Source organism: Sciurus carolinensis, chromosome 11 (assembly GCF_902686445.1).
Source record: "Sciurus carolinensis chromosome 11, mSciCar1.2, whole genome shotgun sequence".
NCBI lineage: Eukaryota > Metazoa > Chordata > Mammalia > Rodentia > Sciuridae > Sciurus > Sciurus carolinensis.
The window spans coordinates 75,624,176-75,645,285 of record NC_062223.1 but is presented as its reverse complement, the minus strand read 5'-3'; the positions used below and the strand labels follow the sequence as shown (position 1 = coordinate 75,645,285).

Here is a 21,110-nt window from a genome sequence, read left to right as displayed (position 1 = left end):
AGGGAAATTATCAAAAGAATGAACTAAAAATTAAATTAGCCAGCATTTTAAAAAGAAGTAGTCACCAGCAGCTCCTTCACTGTAATCAACCACTGCAAAGTGACCACTCTAAAAGATAGAGATCTACACTAGAGCCTGACTGATAGAATTTTTGATAGTGGCTTAGAACATTTCTCTGTCTGTTGTTTAGTACCCTGGGCTGTGTTTGCTTTGATGAAATTTTCATTTATTAAGATATGTGTTATAGAGAACGTCTACATGTCTTCTGTGACCTGACCTAATTCATGAAAAGGTTAAATTGCAAGCGAGTCTCTAAAATTCTTTCCATACCATTATACTTCTTTTTATTATAAAAATCCTCTTTGGACAACTCATATTTAAGAAATTATTTTCATAGCTGGGTGCAGTGACACACACCTATATACCCAGCAACTCAGGAGACTGAAGCAGGAGGACTGTGAGTTAAAAACCATCCTCAGCAATTTAGCAAGGCCCCAAGCAACTTAGTGAGACCCTGTCTCAAAATAAAAGAACTGGGGATATGACTTAGTGGCTAAACACACCTTCAGGTTCAAGTACCAAACAAAAAATTATTTTCTTGCCAGGAGCAGTAACACACAACTTTAATCCCATCTACTCAGGAGGCTGAGGCTGATCTCAAATTTGGGATCCTCCTACCTCAGCCTCCACAGTTGCTGGGATTATAGGTGTGTGCCACCATGCCCAACTGTGCTGTTTTTTTTTGTGTGTGCTAAGTGAAAGCCCTTTGGTCTGACTACAGAGTGTAATAGTTGCAATCAGGTTAACAATACTTTTCTTTCTGTTCTCTTTTGTTGTAGAGCCGACAATTAGAATCAGAAACTGGGACCACAGAAGAACACAGTCTAAATAAAGAGGCGAGGAAATGGGCTACACGTGTGGCACGTGAGCACAAAAACATTGTTCATCAACAACGGGTAAGTGTAATAGAGCCCTGGCCACATCCAGCTTAAGCCAAATGTCAGATTGATTTAAGGAGCTAAATTTCATTAACATGAAAAGTACCCTATATATATCTTTTCTATTCTTTCTCAAACTCAACAGTATAGTCTTATCTACTTATCTTAAAAATTCTGTAAACCCTATACCAGCAACACATTAATTCACCTGTTTGCCATAAAATTGCCTTAGAAAGACTAGTAATAGTGTATTAAAGTTTGTTGGGCAGGGGTTGAGGCATACATACGGCAAATACTTTCATGCCCCAAGACAAGTTTTTTGAAGACATGGTTGAAAATTCCCTGAAAATGTATTTTCAAGACTGAACTTTAAGTGCAAAGAAATTATTTTAAATATAGTAGTTTTTTCTCTCAGTTTCATTTTTAGCATCCGTATCCTCTTTCTTTGCCTTCACGTCCAGCTTCTTAAAAAGAATTGTCCACGCTTACCTATCCATAAAGCAGAAGTGCCTGTACTTTCAATGCAGGGTTTTTAATGTTTTAGAAAGTTTTTAGAGAAAAGTGGTTTTTAAACATTTGTTTTTAATTCAGACCCTGTAACTTCCATCTCTCTCTAAAATTCTCTCAGAAGAGTACATACCACTATACCCAATTCTTCCTCCTTTCTGGTCCTGGACCAGGAGGCGTCGTCTATATAGGAGTGCCAAGACACACTCTCCACTTTCTCAGAACTCTTGTTCACTTTCTTCATTGATTTCCATGCTTGTCTAAATTAAAAGCCAAAAAGAATTGTCCAAAATAACTAAAAAAAAAAAAAAATTTTAACCAGTGAACATAATAAAGACATAGACATAAAAAGTGAATTTTTAAAATTATGTATTATTTTAATGAAACTTTCAAAATGTTTTTGAAACTTGACAATCTTGTTCTAAAATTTACCTGCAATTTTTTATAAACACACAAAAATGAGACTTATATGTCTTACCAAATACTAATTCATACAATAATGACCACAGAAATTAAAACTGTGGTCTGATACAAGAATTAGCAAATATGTCAAAACTATCTATGTACATATGGGAATTTAGTATAAAGGCTTTATCAAGATACTAGTATAGATCAACCATGAAAGGCCATTTTTTAGGTAGGAGGGGAAATTTAATTATGAACATTATATTAAAGGCTGCCATGAAATTATTGTTAGGTCTGATAACGATACTGTAGTTATGTAAAACAATTCACATTTAGAGACTTTTATTATAGCAAGTAGGGATAAAATTACTTAATATCCGGAATTTTTTCCAAATGCTGTGACAAAGAAAAGGATAGGTAAAACAAATGTGAAAAAAATTTTAACATTTTTTGAATCACCATGATTTATATATGGGAGTTTATCATAATAGATGCTCTACTTTTGAGTATATTTTAAATTTTTTATAATAAAAAATGTTAGGCTGGGGATGTGGCTGAGTGGTAGAACGTGTGCTTAGCATGCATGAAGTCCTAGGTTCAATTCCCAGCACTACCAAAAAAAAGTTAATGGCATTTGAAATCTTTGGGAAAAGGATTCAGTAAATCCTTTGGTAAAAGGCTTTAGCAATTGTGTGTGTTTGGGGGAAAATATACCATTAGATTCCTCTCTTCCACTATATACAAAATAAATTTCAGAAGAGCTAAGTGCTAAACATAAGATTATTACAAAACTGGAAGAACCTAGAACATTTTTGACATATTACACATATCTTTTTAAACAAAACAAAACGCAGGAGCTATAAAGGAAAAGATTTATAAAATCTTTTTAGATTGATAAAAGGTTGATAAAATCACAACCACATAAAAATTAAAAATTTCTGTAAACCAAAAGAGCACTAAAAAAAAGGAAAGGGGATAGTGTAGGAGGAAATGTTTATAACAAATAATAGAATAAAGGACTAATATCTAGAAAGAAATATATTTTAAGAATAATAAAAAGATTAAAAAGTAAATTGTAATTGTTAGTTAGATGTAAAGGGGGAGCAGTTTTGGTTCGTCGATAACTCCCAGAAAAGACGCTCCGCAGATACAGGTCTCACACGAGGAACTTTTATTCAAGCGGACAAAACGTGTCCGCTCGGGGAAAGGGGAAAGGGAAAGAGAGAGAAGATGGCGCACGGTTCTTTGTATTGGAATTTCGCGGGCTGGGAGGAACCAATCACGGAGGAGAATTATTACAGACTGATTGATGGACCAATGACATAGTGGAACGTAAGTAATGTAGGAGGCAGGAAGGTTACAGCGACGTAAGCGGGAAATTCCTAACAGTAATAGAAATACAAATGACCAGCCACATATTAAATGGTTCTCCATTAGAGACCTGAAAATGTGGTGGATTTCATTTATTGATTTCCATATGTTGAACCAACCTTGCATCCCTGGAATGAAACCCACTTGATCATGGTACACTGTCTTTTTAATGTGTTTTTGTATGTGATTTACCAGTATTTTATTAAGAATTTTTGTATCTATGTTCATCAGGGATATTGGCCTGAAGTTTTCTTTCCTTGATGTATCTTTGTCTGGTTTTAGAATCAGGGCAATACTAGCATCATAGAATGAGTTTAGAAGGGTTCCCTCCTTTTCTGTTTCTTGGAATAGTTTGAGGCATATTGGTGTTATTTCTTCTTTGAAGGTCTGGTAGAATTTGGCTGAGAATCCTTCTGGTCCTGGACTTTTCTTTGTGGTGGGCTTTTCTTTGGGTAGGCTTTTGATGGTATCTTCAGTTTCATTGCTTGAAATTGATCTGTTTAAATTTTCTATGTCCTCCTGGTTCAATTTGGGTAAGTCATATTTCTCTAGAAATTTGTTGATGTCTTCAAGATTTCCTATTTTATTGGAGTATAAGTTTTCAAAATAGTTTGTGATTAGCCTCTGTATTTCAGTGATGTTTGTGGTGATATTTCCTTTTTCATTATGAATTTTAGAAATTTGAGTTTTCTCCCTTTTTCTCAATTTGATTGATTTTTTTGAAAGAACCAACTTAACAGTGAGATCATTTTTAAAAAAAATACATTGGCATAATTTTAAAGATTGACGATATCCAGTGTGTGTAAGATACAGGAAGAGTAGGTACAACTTTGTTTAGGTAATTTGGTAATGTCTATTAAAATTAAAATGTGCAATTTCCACTTTTATGTTTTTATCTTAAATATTCCTATATGTATTCATGAAGTCATTGACAGGGTTCTTTGTACAGTCTACATATAATGAGAGATTTGAAAATTCAAATAGCAATAGAGTAAGGGTAAATAAAAATTAAAGAGAATGAGGTCAGTGTATTTATTCAGACATGAAAAGCCTTCTCAGAAACGTTGAGAAGACAGTATATCTCATTTAATTTTTTAAACAAAATTTTCAGTTTGTGTATTTGTATGGGAAGAAATGCACAAAAGTGGTTTAGAAAAATAGAAATTAATTGATGGGATGATAGTTATATCCTATGATGGATTGTTCAATGTAATAAAAACTTTGCCATTTTGCATTAGTAGTTTTGCAGTAGTATATTGTATTCATGTAAATTTTAAAAATTAAAGGTATGCATGTCAAAACTTTTGCAACCCAAGTAAGTTCTATAGATTGAGTCAATGTCTATTTTTATACTCTATTGCAGTAGTCCCTGCTTGTCTGCAGTTTCACTATCCATGGTTTCAGTTACCTGAGGTGAACCACAGTCCAGAAATGCTAAATATAAAAACCCAGAAATAAACATTTTATATGTTTTAAATTACACACCATTCTGAGTAGCATAAGGAAGTCTCATTCTTTCCCACCCAAAATCCAAAACACTTTATCCATCATTTTCACACTATATACCCTATCCACTTCTTATTGAATAGTCATTTAGATTATCAGATCCACTGTTACAGTATCAGAGTGTTTAACCCATTATTTTACTTAATAACTACCACAGAGTGCAAGACTAATGGTGCAAAGGAGGCACCAGGACATAAAACATGAAAGAACAGATTAACCCTTGTACTGAGTGGCAGTGTTGCAGGTCATATAGAAAAATCCATAGTAACTGTAGGATTCTATATCATCAGCATTTTTAGACATCCACTGAGCATCTTGGAATACATCTCCTGAGGATAAAGGGGAACTACTAATGTACAGTTATATAAATTTTTACCATTGGGGGAAGCTGGGTAAAGGGAGCATGTACTAATTTTGCAACTTCCTGAGTCTATATTTCAGACTTTTTAAATTAAATAAATAAATGAAACAAAAGTTTAAAAAGGAATCATGGTTTTAGTCACTAAAACCTTTCAAATTATCTAAATAATCACTTCAGGAAAGAAGATAAGAAAAAGAAATATTTTCTGTACCTGTTTTCTTGTAGGTTCTAAATGAACTGGAATGCCATGGAGTTGCTGTATCAGAACAAAGCCGAGCAGAACTGGAACAGAAAATAGATGAAGCTAGAGAAAATATTCGTAAAGCAGAGGTAAGGGATTAGCTAACTATGGCATTTGCCCAACTGCAGTCACCAGGTAATGTACACCTTTGAAGCTGAGTTCCTTCACTTATTAAGTCGAAGAGGAATCACCATCCTCATGTATGTCCACAGTATACCGAGTGCCTACTCTGTAGAAAGTAGGTATATAGCAGACTCTGAACCTGCTGTGAGGAGTTTATAATCTTGAAAATTACATAACAAAAGAATTAAGTCACAATGAAGATATAAAGGTTTCACAAAGTAAAATAATAACCAAGTTAATGGTAGAAAAATTTGTTTATATATAGTGATATTTTATATATCATAATATACAATTATATATAATTTGGATAAATGTAATTATAGTAATATATTCATATAAAATTTTATATATATATTTAGAACCTAAAAAATCTCCCTTATAAGGGTGGTTTCCTGGATCCAAGGGCATGAACTGGACATTCAAGAGTAGAGATTTGGTTGAGAAGGGGGAGAGCATTACAATAGTGGATTTTAATTTTTTTTTTTTGAGTCATGAGTTCTTTCAAAGGTTGTATAAAAACTGAAACCTCTCCCACAAAAACGAAATGCATATGTTATGTACGGTGTCCAGAGTTCATCCACCCCAGGCTAATACTCCTTTTCCTAGAGAGGGAGAGGTCAAAATGAGAGAGCAAGAAAGTATTAGAAAAGACAGAAGGCACAGGATAGTATTTGGCAGTTGAAAGTGATTAGAGTAGCACACTTTGTAAGGAAATACAGTAGAAAGAATGTAAACTATTGTGGTTAGGGCCGATTCACAGAGGACACACGTGTATTCATCTACTCTGCTGCAGCATAGTGAAGAGATATGGAGGTAGACATAGAAAAAAAAAAAAGATTGAGACTTTCCAGTCCTTGAGAGATTATGTTCTTAATAGGAAAGCATAAAGAATGCCAAAGATAACCAAGACTGTGAAGCACAAGTGCCAAGAAGTAGACATACAAGTATGCTTCAGGAAGTGGAGGACACAGGGAGCATTGGAGGAGGGTTGTCAGAGCAGAGGAGAATTTAGGATGGATATTGACCTGTGAGTGGTATTTCATTAGTTAGGGAAAAGGAAATAACACAGATCTATGACATGCAACCTCAGGAGGCAGAACTTGAACCAGAAGATGAATATAGGAAGGAGGCTGGTTTGAGTTTGATATTGGAAAATATTTTCTAAGAGTCAGAACTTCTGAGTGGCAGAATAAGCACATAGTGCAGCACTCTAAGGTCTCAGGATTCTGAGCAAGCATCTGTCAGGGACTCTGTACAAGGAATCCTGGCATTGGATGAAGATTAATCTAAACTGGTGATTTTCAAATGCCCTGTTAGTGCTGTAGAGGTTTTGAGAAAGTGTTTCAGTGGTTGTGGGGTGAGGGTGAGGCAACATATGCAAAAAGGAGTTTATGAGTGAGTTTTTGGCACAGCCCCAAGGAAGTGATTGGAACCAGAATGGGTTTGCCATCTGCATGGTCTAGAGAAGCTCCAGTAACCCCACCTCTGCTTCATTCCTGGTATAGTCTGACTCACAGCCTCCAGAGTGAGGAGGGCAGGGTGTGCAGTGAACCCTTTTCTCTCTAAATTCAGGGTCATGGCTAAACCAATACCCTCTGGCTCTGACCAAGTACTGCTGGCAGACCCTTGCCTGGTTTGGGAAACACTGGCTTGTGATGGAAGAGATTTTCCTGTTGTTTGTTTCTCCTCACTCTGGATGAAGCCAGTGTTACTGCCTTAGTGGAGCAGGAGTAATTACTTTAGGACAAGTCTCAGAAGTTTCTGAAGGGATTGTTCTTTTATTTTCCATTTCCAGACTCCATCCATAATATCACTGTCTAGTACCTTAACTCCATCAGTGCCCACTACCACACATCATTTGTAGTAGTACTAATAGCTGTCAGTCACAGAGAGTCTTTATTTAGGCCAAATGACCTTTTATTTCCATGAGTATTCTAAACTACACTGTTAGCTTAAAACTAATTTAAAAAAATATAAAGTGAGATTCCCACAGCATTCTCAAAGATGGTTTTCTTACCAAAATGTGGAATATGCTAAGACCATGATCCATTATCAGATCCATTACCTCAGTTTTGAATATCTGTAAAATTTAGTTAATCCTACTAGTATCTTAATTAGCTGGCAAATTAGGAGGGCATGTTTATTGGGGCAGTTCTTACAAGATTGTCATAATGAACTTTTTGGATAGATAGAAAAAAGAGTCATCAGAGAGACTGACACTAATTGTTTCTGTGCACACCCTTTTTCTTTTCTTTACTTGTATATCTTTTACATTGTTTTTTTCTGAATTGCATAGCTATTCAATAGCTTTTTACCTAATTATAAGTACCTATACAAAAGAGAGAAAGCTGGTTAAAATTGCATTATATCTTTCATGTCTGCTTTTTAATTCCTGCTAACAGGAATAATACTCTTCCTTGTTGAGTAATCTCCTTTATCTGATCTTTCCTATATTATGTCTCCATTCAATGTTGCTAATTAGAATAAAAATCATTTGTGGTCTTCTGTAATAGGTTAAAGAAACTTAGAAGAAATTCAAAACATAAAAAACACTTTTCCAAAGACTATAGGTCTTTAATTCCTGGCTGGTTGATTTAGGGTAGATTCACAAACTGATTAATTCAACAATTGCATGAATACCAGCTGTGTGCCAGATACTGATGAAAATACTACACTTGCTAGGCATGGTGGCACACACCTGTAATCCCAGTGACTCAGGAGGTTGAGGCAAGACAAGTTCAAAGCCAGGCTCAGCAACTTAGCAAGACCCTGTCTCAAAATTAAAAAATAAAATAAAAAGGGCTTAGGATGTTACTCAATAGTTAAGTGCTCTAGGTTCAGTCCTAGGTATCAAAAAACAAAAGAAGAAGAAGAAATAATACTACTAGTGATGAACAAACTATTGCTTGTTGTACTCTTTGGATTATCATAGGAGTATTTGTACAAGCTATTGCAGTGTTTTCAGCCTCTGATTCAGGAACTGAAATAAGACAGCTGCTTAAATGAAACATTTATTTTTATTTATTTATTTATTTTACTTTTGCTACCAGAGATTGAACCCAGGGGCACTTGATCACTAAGCCACATTCCCAGCCCTTTTTAATGGGCTCACTGATGGTTAGGGTCTCACTAAGTTGCTAAGGCTGGGCTTGAACTTGCAATCCTCCTGCCTCAGCCTTCCAAACCACTGATATTATAGGTATGTGCCACAGTGCCCAGCTAATAATAATGTTCTTAACATAGTATTTAGGTCTTCAAATTTTTTGAAATGCCTTCTGTAATACACATTCCTCATTTATGCAGTTTTTTAGCATATATTTAATAATAGAGTGTTACATTAGGATATTAAGTGTAATTCCCATGTAACTACAATGAATATGGCTTTAGAATACACATACACACAAAAAGAAATGAGAAGAGGACTAAAACATTACACAGTGAAAAATCAATTAAACACAAAAGAAGACTAATAATACAGGAAGTAGGGACTAAAAAGCTACAAGGCATATACAAAAGAAATAGGATGACAACAGTAAGTTCCTTCTTATCAGTAATTACTTTAAATGTAAATGTATTAAATTCTCCAATCAAAACTTAGAAATTGGCAGAATGGATAAAAAAATAGATCCAACCTTATGCTGTCTACAGAAGACTCAACTTTAGATCCTAGATCCAAAACACAAATAGATTGAAAGTAAATGAATGGAAGACGATATTCCATGCTAATTAGAACCAGAAGAGATCAGGGTTGCTATAAATAAACCAGTTATAAAAAGGCAAATACTATGATTCCACCTGGATGAGGTACTTAAAGTAGTCAGATTCACAGAGACAAAAAGTAGAATGGAGGTTACCAGCAGCTAGGGGAGGGAGAATGAGAAATTGTTGGTTTTTGTTCTCTTTGGTACTGAGGATTGAACCCAGGGGTGTTTAACCACTGAGCCACATCCCCAGTACTTTTTATATTTTATTTAGAGACAGGGTCTCACTGAATTGCTTAGGACCTCACTAAGTTACTGAGGCTGGCTTTGAACTCTTGATCCCCCTGCCTCAGTCTCTTGAGAAATTACTGTGTAATGTATAGAGTTTGCAAGATGAAAGATCTGGAGATGGGTAGTGGTAACGGTTGCACATCAGTATGAGTGTACTTAATGCCATTGAACTGTATACCTTCAAATGGTTAGTTAGCATGGAAAATTTGTGTTGCATGCACTTTATTACAATAAAAAAGGTGTGTTTGTTCTTGAAAGTAGCTTACCAAGAAATCAAAAGTTTGAAATACTATCTTTGTATAGGCCATTCATGATTTATGTTGTTCCAGAATACTTTATTTTTATGTTTACATTATACCTTTTTTTCTGGGTTGGTAGGAGTTCTGTGTTTTGGACAATGAAATTATGAACATAGCAAGGAGAAAACTAACGTTAGAAGTCAAAGATAGGACATTTTTAGTAATTCCCTTTTTGGTGTATGATCCTTTGTCCAAGATGTTCACTAGGCTCTATGATCTGAATTAAATGTGTATTCAAAAACCAAAGTCCAGTTATATAGTATCAAGTGTTATTTGTATAAGCACACTTATAGATGCCATTCCCCCCAACACTCCTGATACTAGGGATTAAGGGATTGAACCCAGGAGCACGTTACCACTAAGCCGTGCCCCCAGCCCTTTTTATTTTTTATTTTGAGATAGAGTCTTGCTAAGTTGCTACGACTCACCTCAAACTCAACAATCCTCTTCTCTCAGCCTCCTGAGTTGCTAGGATTACAGGTGTGTGCCACTATGCCCAGCCCCATATTCTCTTAAATTGTCATCTCATATGGTGCTATCATACAAATTACTGTGCTACTCTTGTCCCTCAGTGACTCAAACACAGTAATACCCTTGTTGTAGTGTTATAAAGAGACATCCAAAAAAAATCCAATTATGTAAAAGGTGAGCCCTCATTATTACAAGGATAATGAAATGACAAGTTTGAACCTCCTATAAAAATAAAATTCCCAATCACATTGTGTCCAAATTTACATTATGTCAGAGCCTGTTATTGTGCAGTTTCACTGTACTCTTAGCAGACCTCTTGACTAATCACTTTTTAAATTTTTTGTTGTGAAAATTTTCAAGCATACAGAAGAGAAGAATAAACATTTCCTAACATCTATATTTAACAATTATGTTTTGCAATATTGGCTTTATGTGTTTATAAGAGTACCCCATTATTTCTGTTCTATAATGTGGAAGTTAGATCTACAACCTGGCCAGAGGCAGGTTAGATTTTAGGCTAGAATGCTTCAGAAGTGATGCCATCTTTTCCATAACATCAGGAATCATATAATATCAAGTTGTCTGCTATTAATGATACTGAGTGGTCACTTAATTAAGGTAGTACTACTGAACTTTCTACTGTAAAGTTTTTTTTTCATCCTTGTTGTATTTGGCAAAGTACTTGTCATCTCTGGTGTGATGAATAGGTTAGTTTCTCTCTTGAGTATTTTTATAACCTAGTAGATTTTTTTAAATGAACTTTATCAAAGTATACTATATAAACAGCAAAATATAACCATATGAAATGTATAAGTCAATGAACTTTGACAAATATATAGCCTAAATCACCACCACAATTAAAATATAAAATATTTCTCTCACCTTAGAAAGTTCTCTTGTAACCAGGCAACAACTGATGTGTTTTCTGTCCTATGGATTATCTTTATTTAGTCTAGATTTTCTTTAAATGAAAGGGAGTATGTATTCTTGTGTCCAATTTCTCCCTTTCAGTATGTTTGCTTACCCACTTACCTGTTCATATATATTTGGGTTATTTCCAGTTGTTTACTCTTATAAATAAAACTGCTATGAACATTGATATACAAGTCTTTTTGTGGACATGTTTTGATTCCTCTAAAAATGGAATTGCTGAATCATATTGTAAGTATGTGTTTAACTTTATAAGAAACTGCCGAAGTGTATTCCAAAGTGCCTATACCATAATACACTCCCAAGGAACAGGAGTTCCAGTTCCTTCACCAGCATTTAGTATCATTGAGTCTTTTTTTTATTTAGCTGTTTGAGTGAATGTGTGATCTATTTCATTGTGGTTGTGATTCACATTTGACTGCTGACTAAAATATATGTTTAGCCAAACATATATATCCTCTTTGGTATTTTGCCATTTTAAAAATTTGGGTCAGTCTTAGTTCTGTATACTAATCATTTTTCAAATATATGTATTGTGAATGTTTTTGGCTTGCTTTTCATTTCTTAGATTGTAAATTTTAATTTTGGTGAGATCTGATTATCAGTGTTATCTCATGGTTAGCGTTTTTGTGTTTTAAGACATTTTTGGCCCACACCAAAGTTGTGATATATTCTCTTATGTTTTCTTCCAGAAGAGTTATAGTTTTAGTGTTCTGTTTGGACTGTGATCCTAAATATTGTAATTCAATTGTTGAGGTCTGGTGTTAGTTAAGAGTCATGGTTTCTTCTTTCCCATATAGAGATGCAATTGTTCCAGCAACAGTTGAAGCTATCCTTTCCTCATTGCCTTTGCGCTTGTATGGAATCAACTGACAGTGTGTGTATGTGTGAATCTTCCCTTGACTGTGTTCAGTTCCATTGATCTATATGTCTATCCTTACCAGTGTCCTATCTTAATAACTTTATAATAAGTCCTGGAATCATTTACTATTAAGTCCTCAAACACTGTTCTTTTTCCATAATTGTTTGAATTATTCTTATTTCCATCAGCTTATCAGTTTCTATGAAGAAAAAAAAAGATGGTTGGGATTTTGATTGGAATTGTACTGAATCTATAAATCAATTTGATGAAAATAGACCTCAACAAAGTGAGACTTTCAATTAATGAACATGACATATCTCCATTTATTTAAGAAGTCTTTATTTTCTTTCATAGTATTTTATAGTTTCTAATATAAAATTTCAGGCATATTTTGTCAGATTTAATCCCCAAGTCTCTATGGTTTTGATGCTATTATAAGTTATTCTTTTTAAATTTTTATTTTGTTGTTAATGTCACAATAAAATTGATATTTTATACTTACTGATCTAGTATTCTGTGGCCTTGCCTAATTTACTTTTTCGTTCTTTTTGATAGATTGCTTAGGATCATCTCTCTTCATGATTGTGTTACCAATAATAGTTTTACTTTTTCATTTTCAACATATTTGCCTTTTATTTTTCTTGCCTTGATATACTGGTTTGGCTTTCTAGTAGGGTATTGATTAGAAGTGTTAAGCACCAACATCTTTGCCTTTTTCCTAATATTGGGGGAAGCATCTAGAATTTCATCATTCGATATAACATCGGCTCTAGATTTTTGCTGGGTGGCCTTTATCAAATTGAGGAGAGGATTTTGGGTTTGGGTTTGGGTTTGGGTTTTTTGTTTAATTTTGCTTCCCCCCCCCTTTTGTCAAAAGTTTTTTTTTTTTTTTTTTTTTGCATCTATTTAAGACATTCATTTCATTTTTCTCTTTTATTCTCTTTGTACAGAAAATTATATTAATTTCCTAATGTTAAACCTGCCTTAAATTTCTAGAATAAATCCCATTTGATCATGATGTGTCATCTGTTTTATGTACTTATAGATCTAATTGACATATATTTGTTAAGAATTTTTGTATCTGTCTGAGCACAGTGGTGCATGCCTCTAATCCCAGTGGCTTGGGAGGCTGAGGCAGGAAGATCGAAAGTTCAAAGACAGCCTCAACAACTTGGCAAGGTTCTAAGCAACTCAGTGAGACCCTGTCTCTAAATAAAAAATGCAAAAATGGGCTGGAGATATGACTCAGTAGTTGAGTGTTCGTGGGTTCAATCCCCACTACTAAAAAAAGAAAGAATTTTTCTATCTATATTTGTGACAAATACTGATCCCTGATAGGTTTTTATTTTTGTTTTTTTTTCCAAAAATGTGCTGCTTTTATAAAATCAATTAGGAAATATTCACAACTCCTGTTTTCTAAAGGAGTTTGTATAAAATTTGTGTTATTCCTTCTTAAATTTTAAAGGATTTTTCTCTTGGTTATAGCTCTTATATTTTTCTGCTTTTCAAATGCCTGGTATTTTTTATAAAATACTAGAAATTGGGAATGCTTGGTTATTAAGAGTTTGTATTCTCTTTTCTCCTGCAAACTATTGAATTTGTTTTGACTGCCTGACCAGTTACAAGCAGATCAGAGTTGTTCTTTGAGGCTTGTTTGTGGTTTAATGACTGTATTTAGACTGGTCTTTACAGAAGGGCTAGTTTAGTCCTAAACCAATGCCAATGTCAAAGAAGATGCCTTAATTCAGTCTGGACAGAACTGAGCCTTGTTCAAGCTCTGAGAATTTTTCAGTTCTTACTTCAATTGTAGGTGTTCTTTTGTTAAAAAATTATTTTATTTTATTTATTTATTTTTATGTGGTGCTGAGGATCAAACCCAGTGCTTTACACATACTAGGCAAACACTCTGCCACTGAGTTACATTCCTAACCCCTATTGTAGGTGTTCTCTTCCTGGTAGTTATCCTTGTGTCTCTTCATGTAGTCCCACCATATGTATTTTCTTTTTTTTTTTAATTTTTTTTAATTGTCAATGGAGCTTTTATTTTATTTATTGTATGTGGTACTGAGTATCAAACCCAGGGCCTCACACATGCCAAGTGCTCTACCACTGAGCCACAACTCCAGCCCCTGTATTTTATGAATTTTTGTTCATTTTCTGTATGATCAAATCAGTTGTCATTTTTAAATCCCATATTATCTAAAGTTGGAGTCCATTCAGACTGACTTCTGTGTCCTTTGGACAATAGTTTGAATACTTTCTTTTAAGCACAACAAGCTGTCATAGGCTCACCTTATATTTTCCCTGCTCAGACTTAGAATTAACTCTAAAGAGCTCAGATTTCTTTTAATAAAGAATGGTATTGAGGGGCTGGGGAGACAGCTCAGTCGGTAGAGTGCTTGCCTTGCAAGCACAAGGCCCTGGGTTCGATCCCCAGCACCCAAAAAAAAAAAAAAAAAAAGAATGGTATTGAGACACTAATGTCTGTGAAGGGTTGCGCCTATTACTATGAGCATTATTTATTTATTGTTCTTTCTTAGACTTAGAGGTAGGCATTTATTACTGTTTTATAATCACGAATTCATTTTGATATATCCAATTAAGATTTAAAGGTAGAGAAATTTTATTAAATATTTTGATTTTATATCTTTTTTTCCCCTCTTAAATTGAAAATCTTGGTTCTTTTTTTTCTTCTTATGAAACTGCTTTATCCTTCAATACATACTAAGCAGTATCAGAACTGTAACACAAACATTACTATTAATAGCTAACTACTGAACAAAATTTTTGGATTTCTTTGCAACTCTTTCTGAATTTAGAATATATCTTTATAGCAGTTTCTGCTTTTTGTAATAAGGGCATATTAGTCAGCTTTTTTTTTTTTTTTTTTTTTTTTTTTTGCAGTGCTGGCGATTGAACCCAGGGCCTTGTGCCTTGTACTTGTGAGGTGAGCACTCTGCCAACTGAGTTATCTCCCCAGCCCGTCAGCTTTGTGTTATTGTAAAAAATACCAGAGATAATCACCTTGTAAAGAGAAAAGGCTGGGGTCTGGCAATGTAATTCAGTGACACACCACTCACTTAGCATTCCTGAGGCCCAGGGTTTGATTGCCAGCACCACTGGGGTAGGGGTAGGGGACAAAGATAAAGAGAAAAGCTTTATTTCTGCTCCTAGTTTTTTAGGTTTCAGTTCATGATCAGTTGTCCCATCCCATTGCCTTTGGGCCTATGGAGAGGAAACATGTCATGATGGGGAACACACGATAGAGCAAAGCTACTTATTACCTCATAGCCAGGACACAAAAAAGAGAGCAAGAAAAGGAGATGGGGTCCCATTATCCCCTTCAAGGGCACACTCCCAATGACTGAAAGACCTCCCACTAAGTTTTACAAGTTTTCACCACCTCTCAATCATGCCAGACTGGGAACTAAACCTATAACACATGGACCTTTAGGGAACATTTTATATTATATTTAGTAGAGGGACTAGCGTATATAAGACTCATTGTTTTATGTAAAAGTTGTTAATCTGGCATAAAAATATTAAAAACCATTTGATATAACTGGAAAATTACCCAAAACTTGTTAAATCCAAAGAGGAATTGCCCTTTGAAAGAATGGGCCTGTACTGGTGACATTTGCATTATGCAGCTCTTAGACTTTGAAGGGCGGCACACTAGAGCTCAAGCAGAGATCCTTGACTCCAGGTTGGACATCAGGCAGCTCTAAAATTTGCATATAAATTACCATCCAAATCCTTGGTCAAAACCTGAGTCCCCATGTGAAACATTCTCCAGGGAGCTTGCCAGGAAATAACTGAAAGGAAAAAAAAGAAAGAAAGAAAAAAACTGAGCAGAAATTTTAACTGTTGCTTACTGCAGGCAAAACAAACACTTAATCATTAAAAAACAGTAGTGAATATATTAATGTCAGACAAAATGGATTTCAGGCCAAGAAAAAGATAATTCATAATGATGAAAGGGTCAGTTCATCAAAAAGATACACTAATTTTGGATGTCTATGTAACTAATAATATAGCTACAAAATGCAAGAAGCAAACCCTGACAGAACTTAAAGAAAAAACAGATGAATCCACAATTGTAGTTAAGGGGCATCAATACCCCTTTTTCAAATGTTCAACATCTCTAGTAATAAGAGAAATGCAAATCAAAACTACATTAAGATTCCATCTCACCCCAATTAGAATGGCGATTATCAAGAATACAGGCAACAACAGGTGTTGGCGAGGATGTGGGGAGAAAGGTACACTCATACATTGCTGGTGGGGCTGCAAATTAGTGCAGCCACTTTGGAAAGCAGTGTGGAGACTCCTTAGAAAACTTGGAATGGAACCACCATTTGACCCAGCTATCCCACTCCTTGGCCTATACCCAAAGGACTTAAAATCAGCATATTACAGACATACAGCCACATCAATGTTCATAGCTGCTCAGTTCACAATAGCCAGATTGTGGAACCAACCTAGATGTCCTTCAATTGATGAATGGATAAAGAAACTGTGGTATATATATATATATATATATATATATATATATATATATATATATATATATATATACAATGGAATATTACTCAACCATAAAGAATGATAAAATTATGGCATTTGGAGGCAAATGGATAAAAGTGGAGAATATCATGCTAAGTGAGATAAGCCAATCTCAAAAAACCGAAGGACGAATGATCTCGCTGATAAGTGGATGATGACACATAATGGGAGGTGGGAGGGGTTAGTGTTAGGGTTAGAGTTAGGGTTAGGGAGGGGGGCAAGAATGGAGGAAGGAAGGACTGTATAGAGGGAAAAGAAGGGTGGGAGGGGTAGGGGGGAAGGGAAAAAATAACAGAATGAATCAAACAACATTACCCTATGTAAATTTATGATTACACAAATGGTATGCCTTTACGCCATGTACAAACAGAGAAACAACATGTATCCCATTTGTTTACAATAAAAAAAAATACCCCTTTTTCAGCAAATAATAGAACAAGGAGATGGAAAATCAGTAAGACTATGGAAGACTTCAACCAGCACTATTCAACTTTACCTAATTGGTAGAATGTATGTTCTTTTAAAATACACATGGACCATTCAGCTGTATCATATTCTGAATCATAAACCAGTCTCAGTAAGTTTATAATGATTCATAAACAGAGTAAGTTCTCTGACCCATCAGAACTAAATTAAAAATCAGTAACAGAAGGGTTGGGCTTGTAGCTCAGTGGTAATACACTTGCCTAGCACGTGTGAGACACTGGGTTCAATCCTCAGTACCACATAAAAATAAATAAATAAAACAAAGGTATTGTGTCCATCTACAACTGAGAAAAAAAAATTTTTTTAAACTCTTTAACAGAATGACACCTGGAAAATACCCAAATATTTGGAGATTAAATTATTCAAACACAATAATCTGTTATTGCCTTTAAAAAACACCCCAAACTTTATAGCAAAAGCAGCAGTGTTTTATTGCCTTTTACTATGCTGGATGTTAACTGCATTTCTTTTGCTGGTTTTTCCTGATACAACTTAAGCAACTACATTCAGCCAGAGGGTTGGCTGGAGAGCTAGGTTTCTCCTGTGTGTTCTTTCATCCTCACATAGCTTAACCTGGCTTCCCCAACATGTTAGTGGCATATTCCAAGAAGTCAGACGGCCCTTATCAGTGAGCTTCTGCTTCCATCAAATGGATGTTTCATTGACCAAACCAAATCACAAGGACAAGCCCAGAATCACTGTGGAAGGGAACTTCTTGAATAAGAAGGCTTGATTCATTGGGAACCATTGGTAAAACCATTTACCAAAATCAGTATGACCTCAGTTAAATTATTTTTCTGATCTGTTAAATGGAGTTTATTGTATCCACCCCCAGAATTGTTCTGTGGATTAAATGAAATTGTATAATCATGATTCCTATTATATATAATAAAAGGTGTTTGGAGTGGTTTTTTAAGATACCAAAGATAAAGTGGTAAATACTACTATCTACCATTACTGATTTCCTCCAACAAGGCACTATCCTAAATAACAAGGTTGCAGTAGACCGTAGTCTTTTGTCCTTAGAGAAATGATATGTCAAAGGCAAAAGAATTAAATATAAATTAGATATAAAACTGTCAAAAATTTTAAACTTAACTATGGTTTAATGCTTGGTTGTACTTACTTAAATTTTGTATTAAAATCAAATTTAATACTGTACTAATACCCCAAGATTATGTATCCAAAAAGATCTATATTTAAAAAAAAAAATTATTTTAAAGACTCTAAAGGTTCCAAAAATTATTTGGTTGATTAGTATCTGGAATGCCATCAAGTTTACAAAAAATTATATTCCGAGAGCTTTTAATCAGTTGGCATATCTCAAAATTGATTTGAAAACACTGGAAAATTCTATTTTAAAACAATTGCTAAAATATAAGCATTTGGAACCTCTGAGGATCTTGAGGAAACAAACCAAACTAATTCCGCCAGCTCTATGCTCACAATACAGATCACTTTCATGATCCCAAATATATAGGATTCTTCCCACCAACCCACAATCAGTTCTGCATCAGACACCTGGCATCAACTCAGTTCAACTCTGACACTGTGAACCTGGAAATAACATCAGATCCCACAAGTTGAGTCAGTGACTGAGCCCCAGACTGCCCCCACTTCAGACACTAGTCACAAGCACAGGCTTCCAGAACTTATGACCAACTGGCTACAAATTGGTATTCCCACAACCCCCTCTTCAGGCTCAATTAATTGACTAGAGCCATTCACAGAATTCAGAGAAAAACATTTACCAATTAATTATAATGGTTATTTTAAAGGATATGAATAAACAACTAGATGAAGACATATATAGGGCAAGATCTAGAAGAATCCTGAGTCCATAAGCTTCCAATTACCATGGAGTTTTACATCACCCACCCAACATGAGAATGAGCTCTTGTTCACCTTCCTGCAAGCCTCCATGCATACAGTTGTCCATAAGCTCTCCAAACCCTCTTGTTTGAGGTTTTTATGAAGACTTCATTGCATAGACATGATTGAAGCATGGACAACCATGTTGAAATTTATTAGACAAAAGAGGTATGATCTAGTGCTAATAGACTGAGTGGGGAAACCAAGCAAGACCTGTCCAGATTCTTTTTGGCCTCTCTGTGCAGCATTTATTCCTACTGGTATGTGGTAGGACCCTTCCTGAAATGGTTATCTTATGATCTACTCTCAAGATTAGGTACACTGGAGAATGTTTTAAGGGGCTCAAACCCATGACCTCATGCATGCTAGGTACACACTCTACCACTGGAGCTCTATCTCCAACCCTTTTTATCTTTGATTTTGAGACAAGGTCTCACTGAGTTTCACAGACTGGCCTCAAACTTGGAATCCTGCCTCAGCCTTCAAGTTAGTTGGGATTACAGTGTGTGTGTACCACCATATGCAACAGTCAGAGAATTTCTCTGCAGCCAGCTCTAAGGCAGAAAGGCAGGGGAAGATTCTAGTTTTTATAACCTGCCTTCAGGAAGAGAAATTCTAGCTTCTGTGACCTGCCTTGGTGAAAAAAGGGAGCAGATGGAAAGAGGGCAGGAGACATTCAGAGAGAGATTTTACTTTCTGAGGCCTAAAGCACCCCAGCATTAAAAACTCTTTTACCTTTATTATCCTGAAGCTGTTGTAGAGCTGCTTCAGGTACTAAGGACAAAAGGCAAATACTTTTAATAAAAGATATGCTTATCCTTCGAGTTACCTAGGAAATAGCAAGGGCTATGGGAGTTATGAGCTGAAAGCAATGGACAAAATGCAAAATATATGTACTACAATATTCCAGAACCCTAAAGGGGAGATAGCAATGTTTATTTCTGAGCTGCAATCTGAATCTAAGTTTGCATGTTCATCAGTTGTTTGGTGAAGGACTGATAAGAATAAATCTTAGGAAAAGTAGATTACTTGGTATTGAGAATATAAAATCCATTGAATACTTCCCTCTTGTTTCTCTGTATCAGCAGTTAAATGATTTCAATTCATGATTTCCAAGAAATAGCTTGTTGGTTCCCTTTTTATAATTCTTTTTTCTTTTAATTTAACATTTCATTGCTTTTTAAATGCATACTAGAAAGGTACTGGGATAATTGGATATCCATATACAAAAAGAATGAAGTTGGACTCTGTTAAAAGATGAACTTAAGCACATTAAAATTTTAAAGAGATTATCTAAGCTGGCAGCAGTTCATGAATTGTGCAGCACCAAACTGCATACAGTTGGGACTCCACCGAAGAAGCATAAGAGGAAGACACAGGATAAACCAGAAAGCAAGACAAAGAAAATAACTGATTGATTAATGTGGAAAAGTAGCCTTATTTGGATCCTTCCAGTAGAAGGCCCCTAGTTAGAAGGTAGTTGGCAATTTCTGACTGGCGAAGCTCATGTTTTACCCTGTACCCTGGGTTGGGTTCCTGTTACTTACATAGGGAACCCAGGGCACTGGAGCCACCTTAGTCTAATGGTCTCCCAATTAATTTTAACAATTCACATCATATATAAAAATTAATTCCAAAGTAATCTCAGTATAACAGGTAAAGTTATAAAACTCTAAAAAGGAACTATGTGGTAAATCTTAATAACCTTGGGTTAGTTTTTTTTTTTTTCTTTTTTCTTTTTTTTTTTTTTTACCAGAAATTGAACTCAGGGGCACACAACCACTGAGCCACATCCCCAGCTCTATTTTGTATTTTATTTAGAGACTGGGTCTCACTGAGTTGCTCAGCACCTTGCTATCCTCCCGCCTCAGCCTCCCAAGCTGCTGGGATTACAGGTGTACACCACCACGCCCAACTAGTTTCTTATATTTGACACCAGTAACCCAAGCAAAAAGCAAGGGAAAAAAACTAGATAAATTGAACTTCATCAGAATTTAAAACTTTCATACTTTAAAGGATGCACTCAAGCCAAGTGTGGTGGCACATGCCTGTAATCCCAGCAACTCAGGAAGCTGAGGCAGGAGGATTGCAAGTTTGAGACCACCTCAGCATCTTAGGAAGGCCCTCAACAATTTAGTGAGACCCTTTCTAAAAGTAAAAAATAAAAGAACTGCAGATGT

At 35.2% G+C, this 21,110-nt stretch overlaps 1 protein-coding gene across 2 annotated transcripts in view; it reads left to right on the top strand.

The window, feature by feature from the left end:
- The window catches only part of Fchsd2 (FCH and double SH3 domains 2), a 244,730-nt gene that overhangs the window by 191,909 nt on the left and 31,711 nt on the right, over nucleotides 1–21,110 (top strand). For both annotated transcript variants that reach the window (XM_047517161.1, XM_047517162.1), the window contains 2 exons: nucleotides 840–956; nucleotides 5,314–5,418. In XM_047517161.1, the coding sequence (XP_047373117.1) occupies nucleotides 840–956; nucleotides 5,314–5,418 (222 nt within the window). The remainder of the gene's footprint in view (nucleotides 1–839; nucleotides 957–5,313; nucleotides 5,419–21,110) is intronic.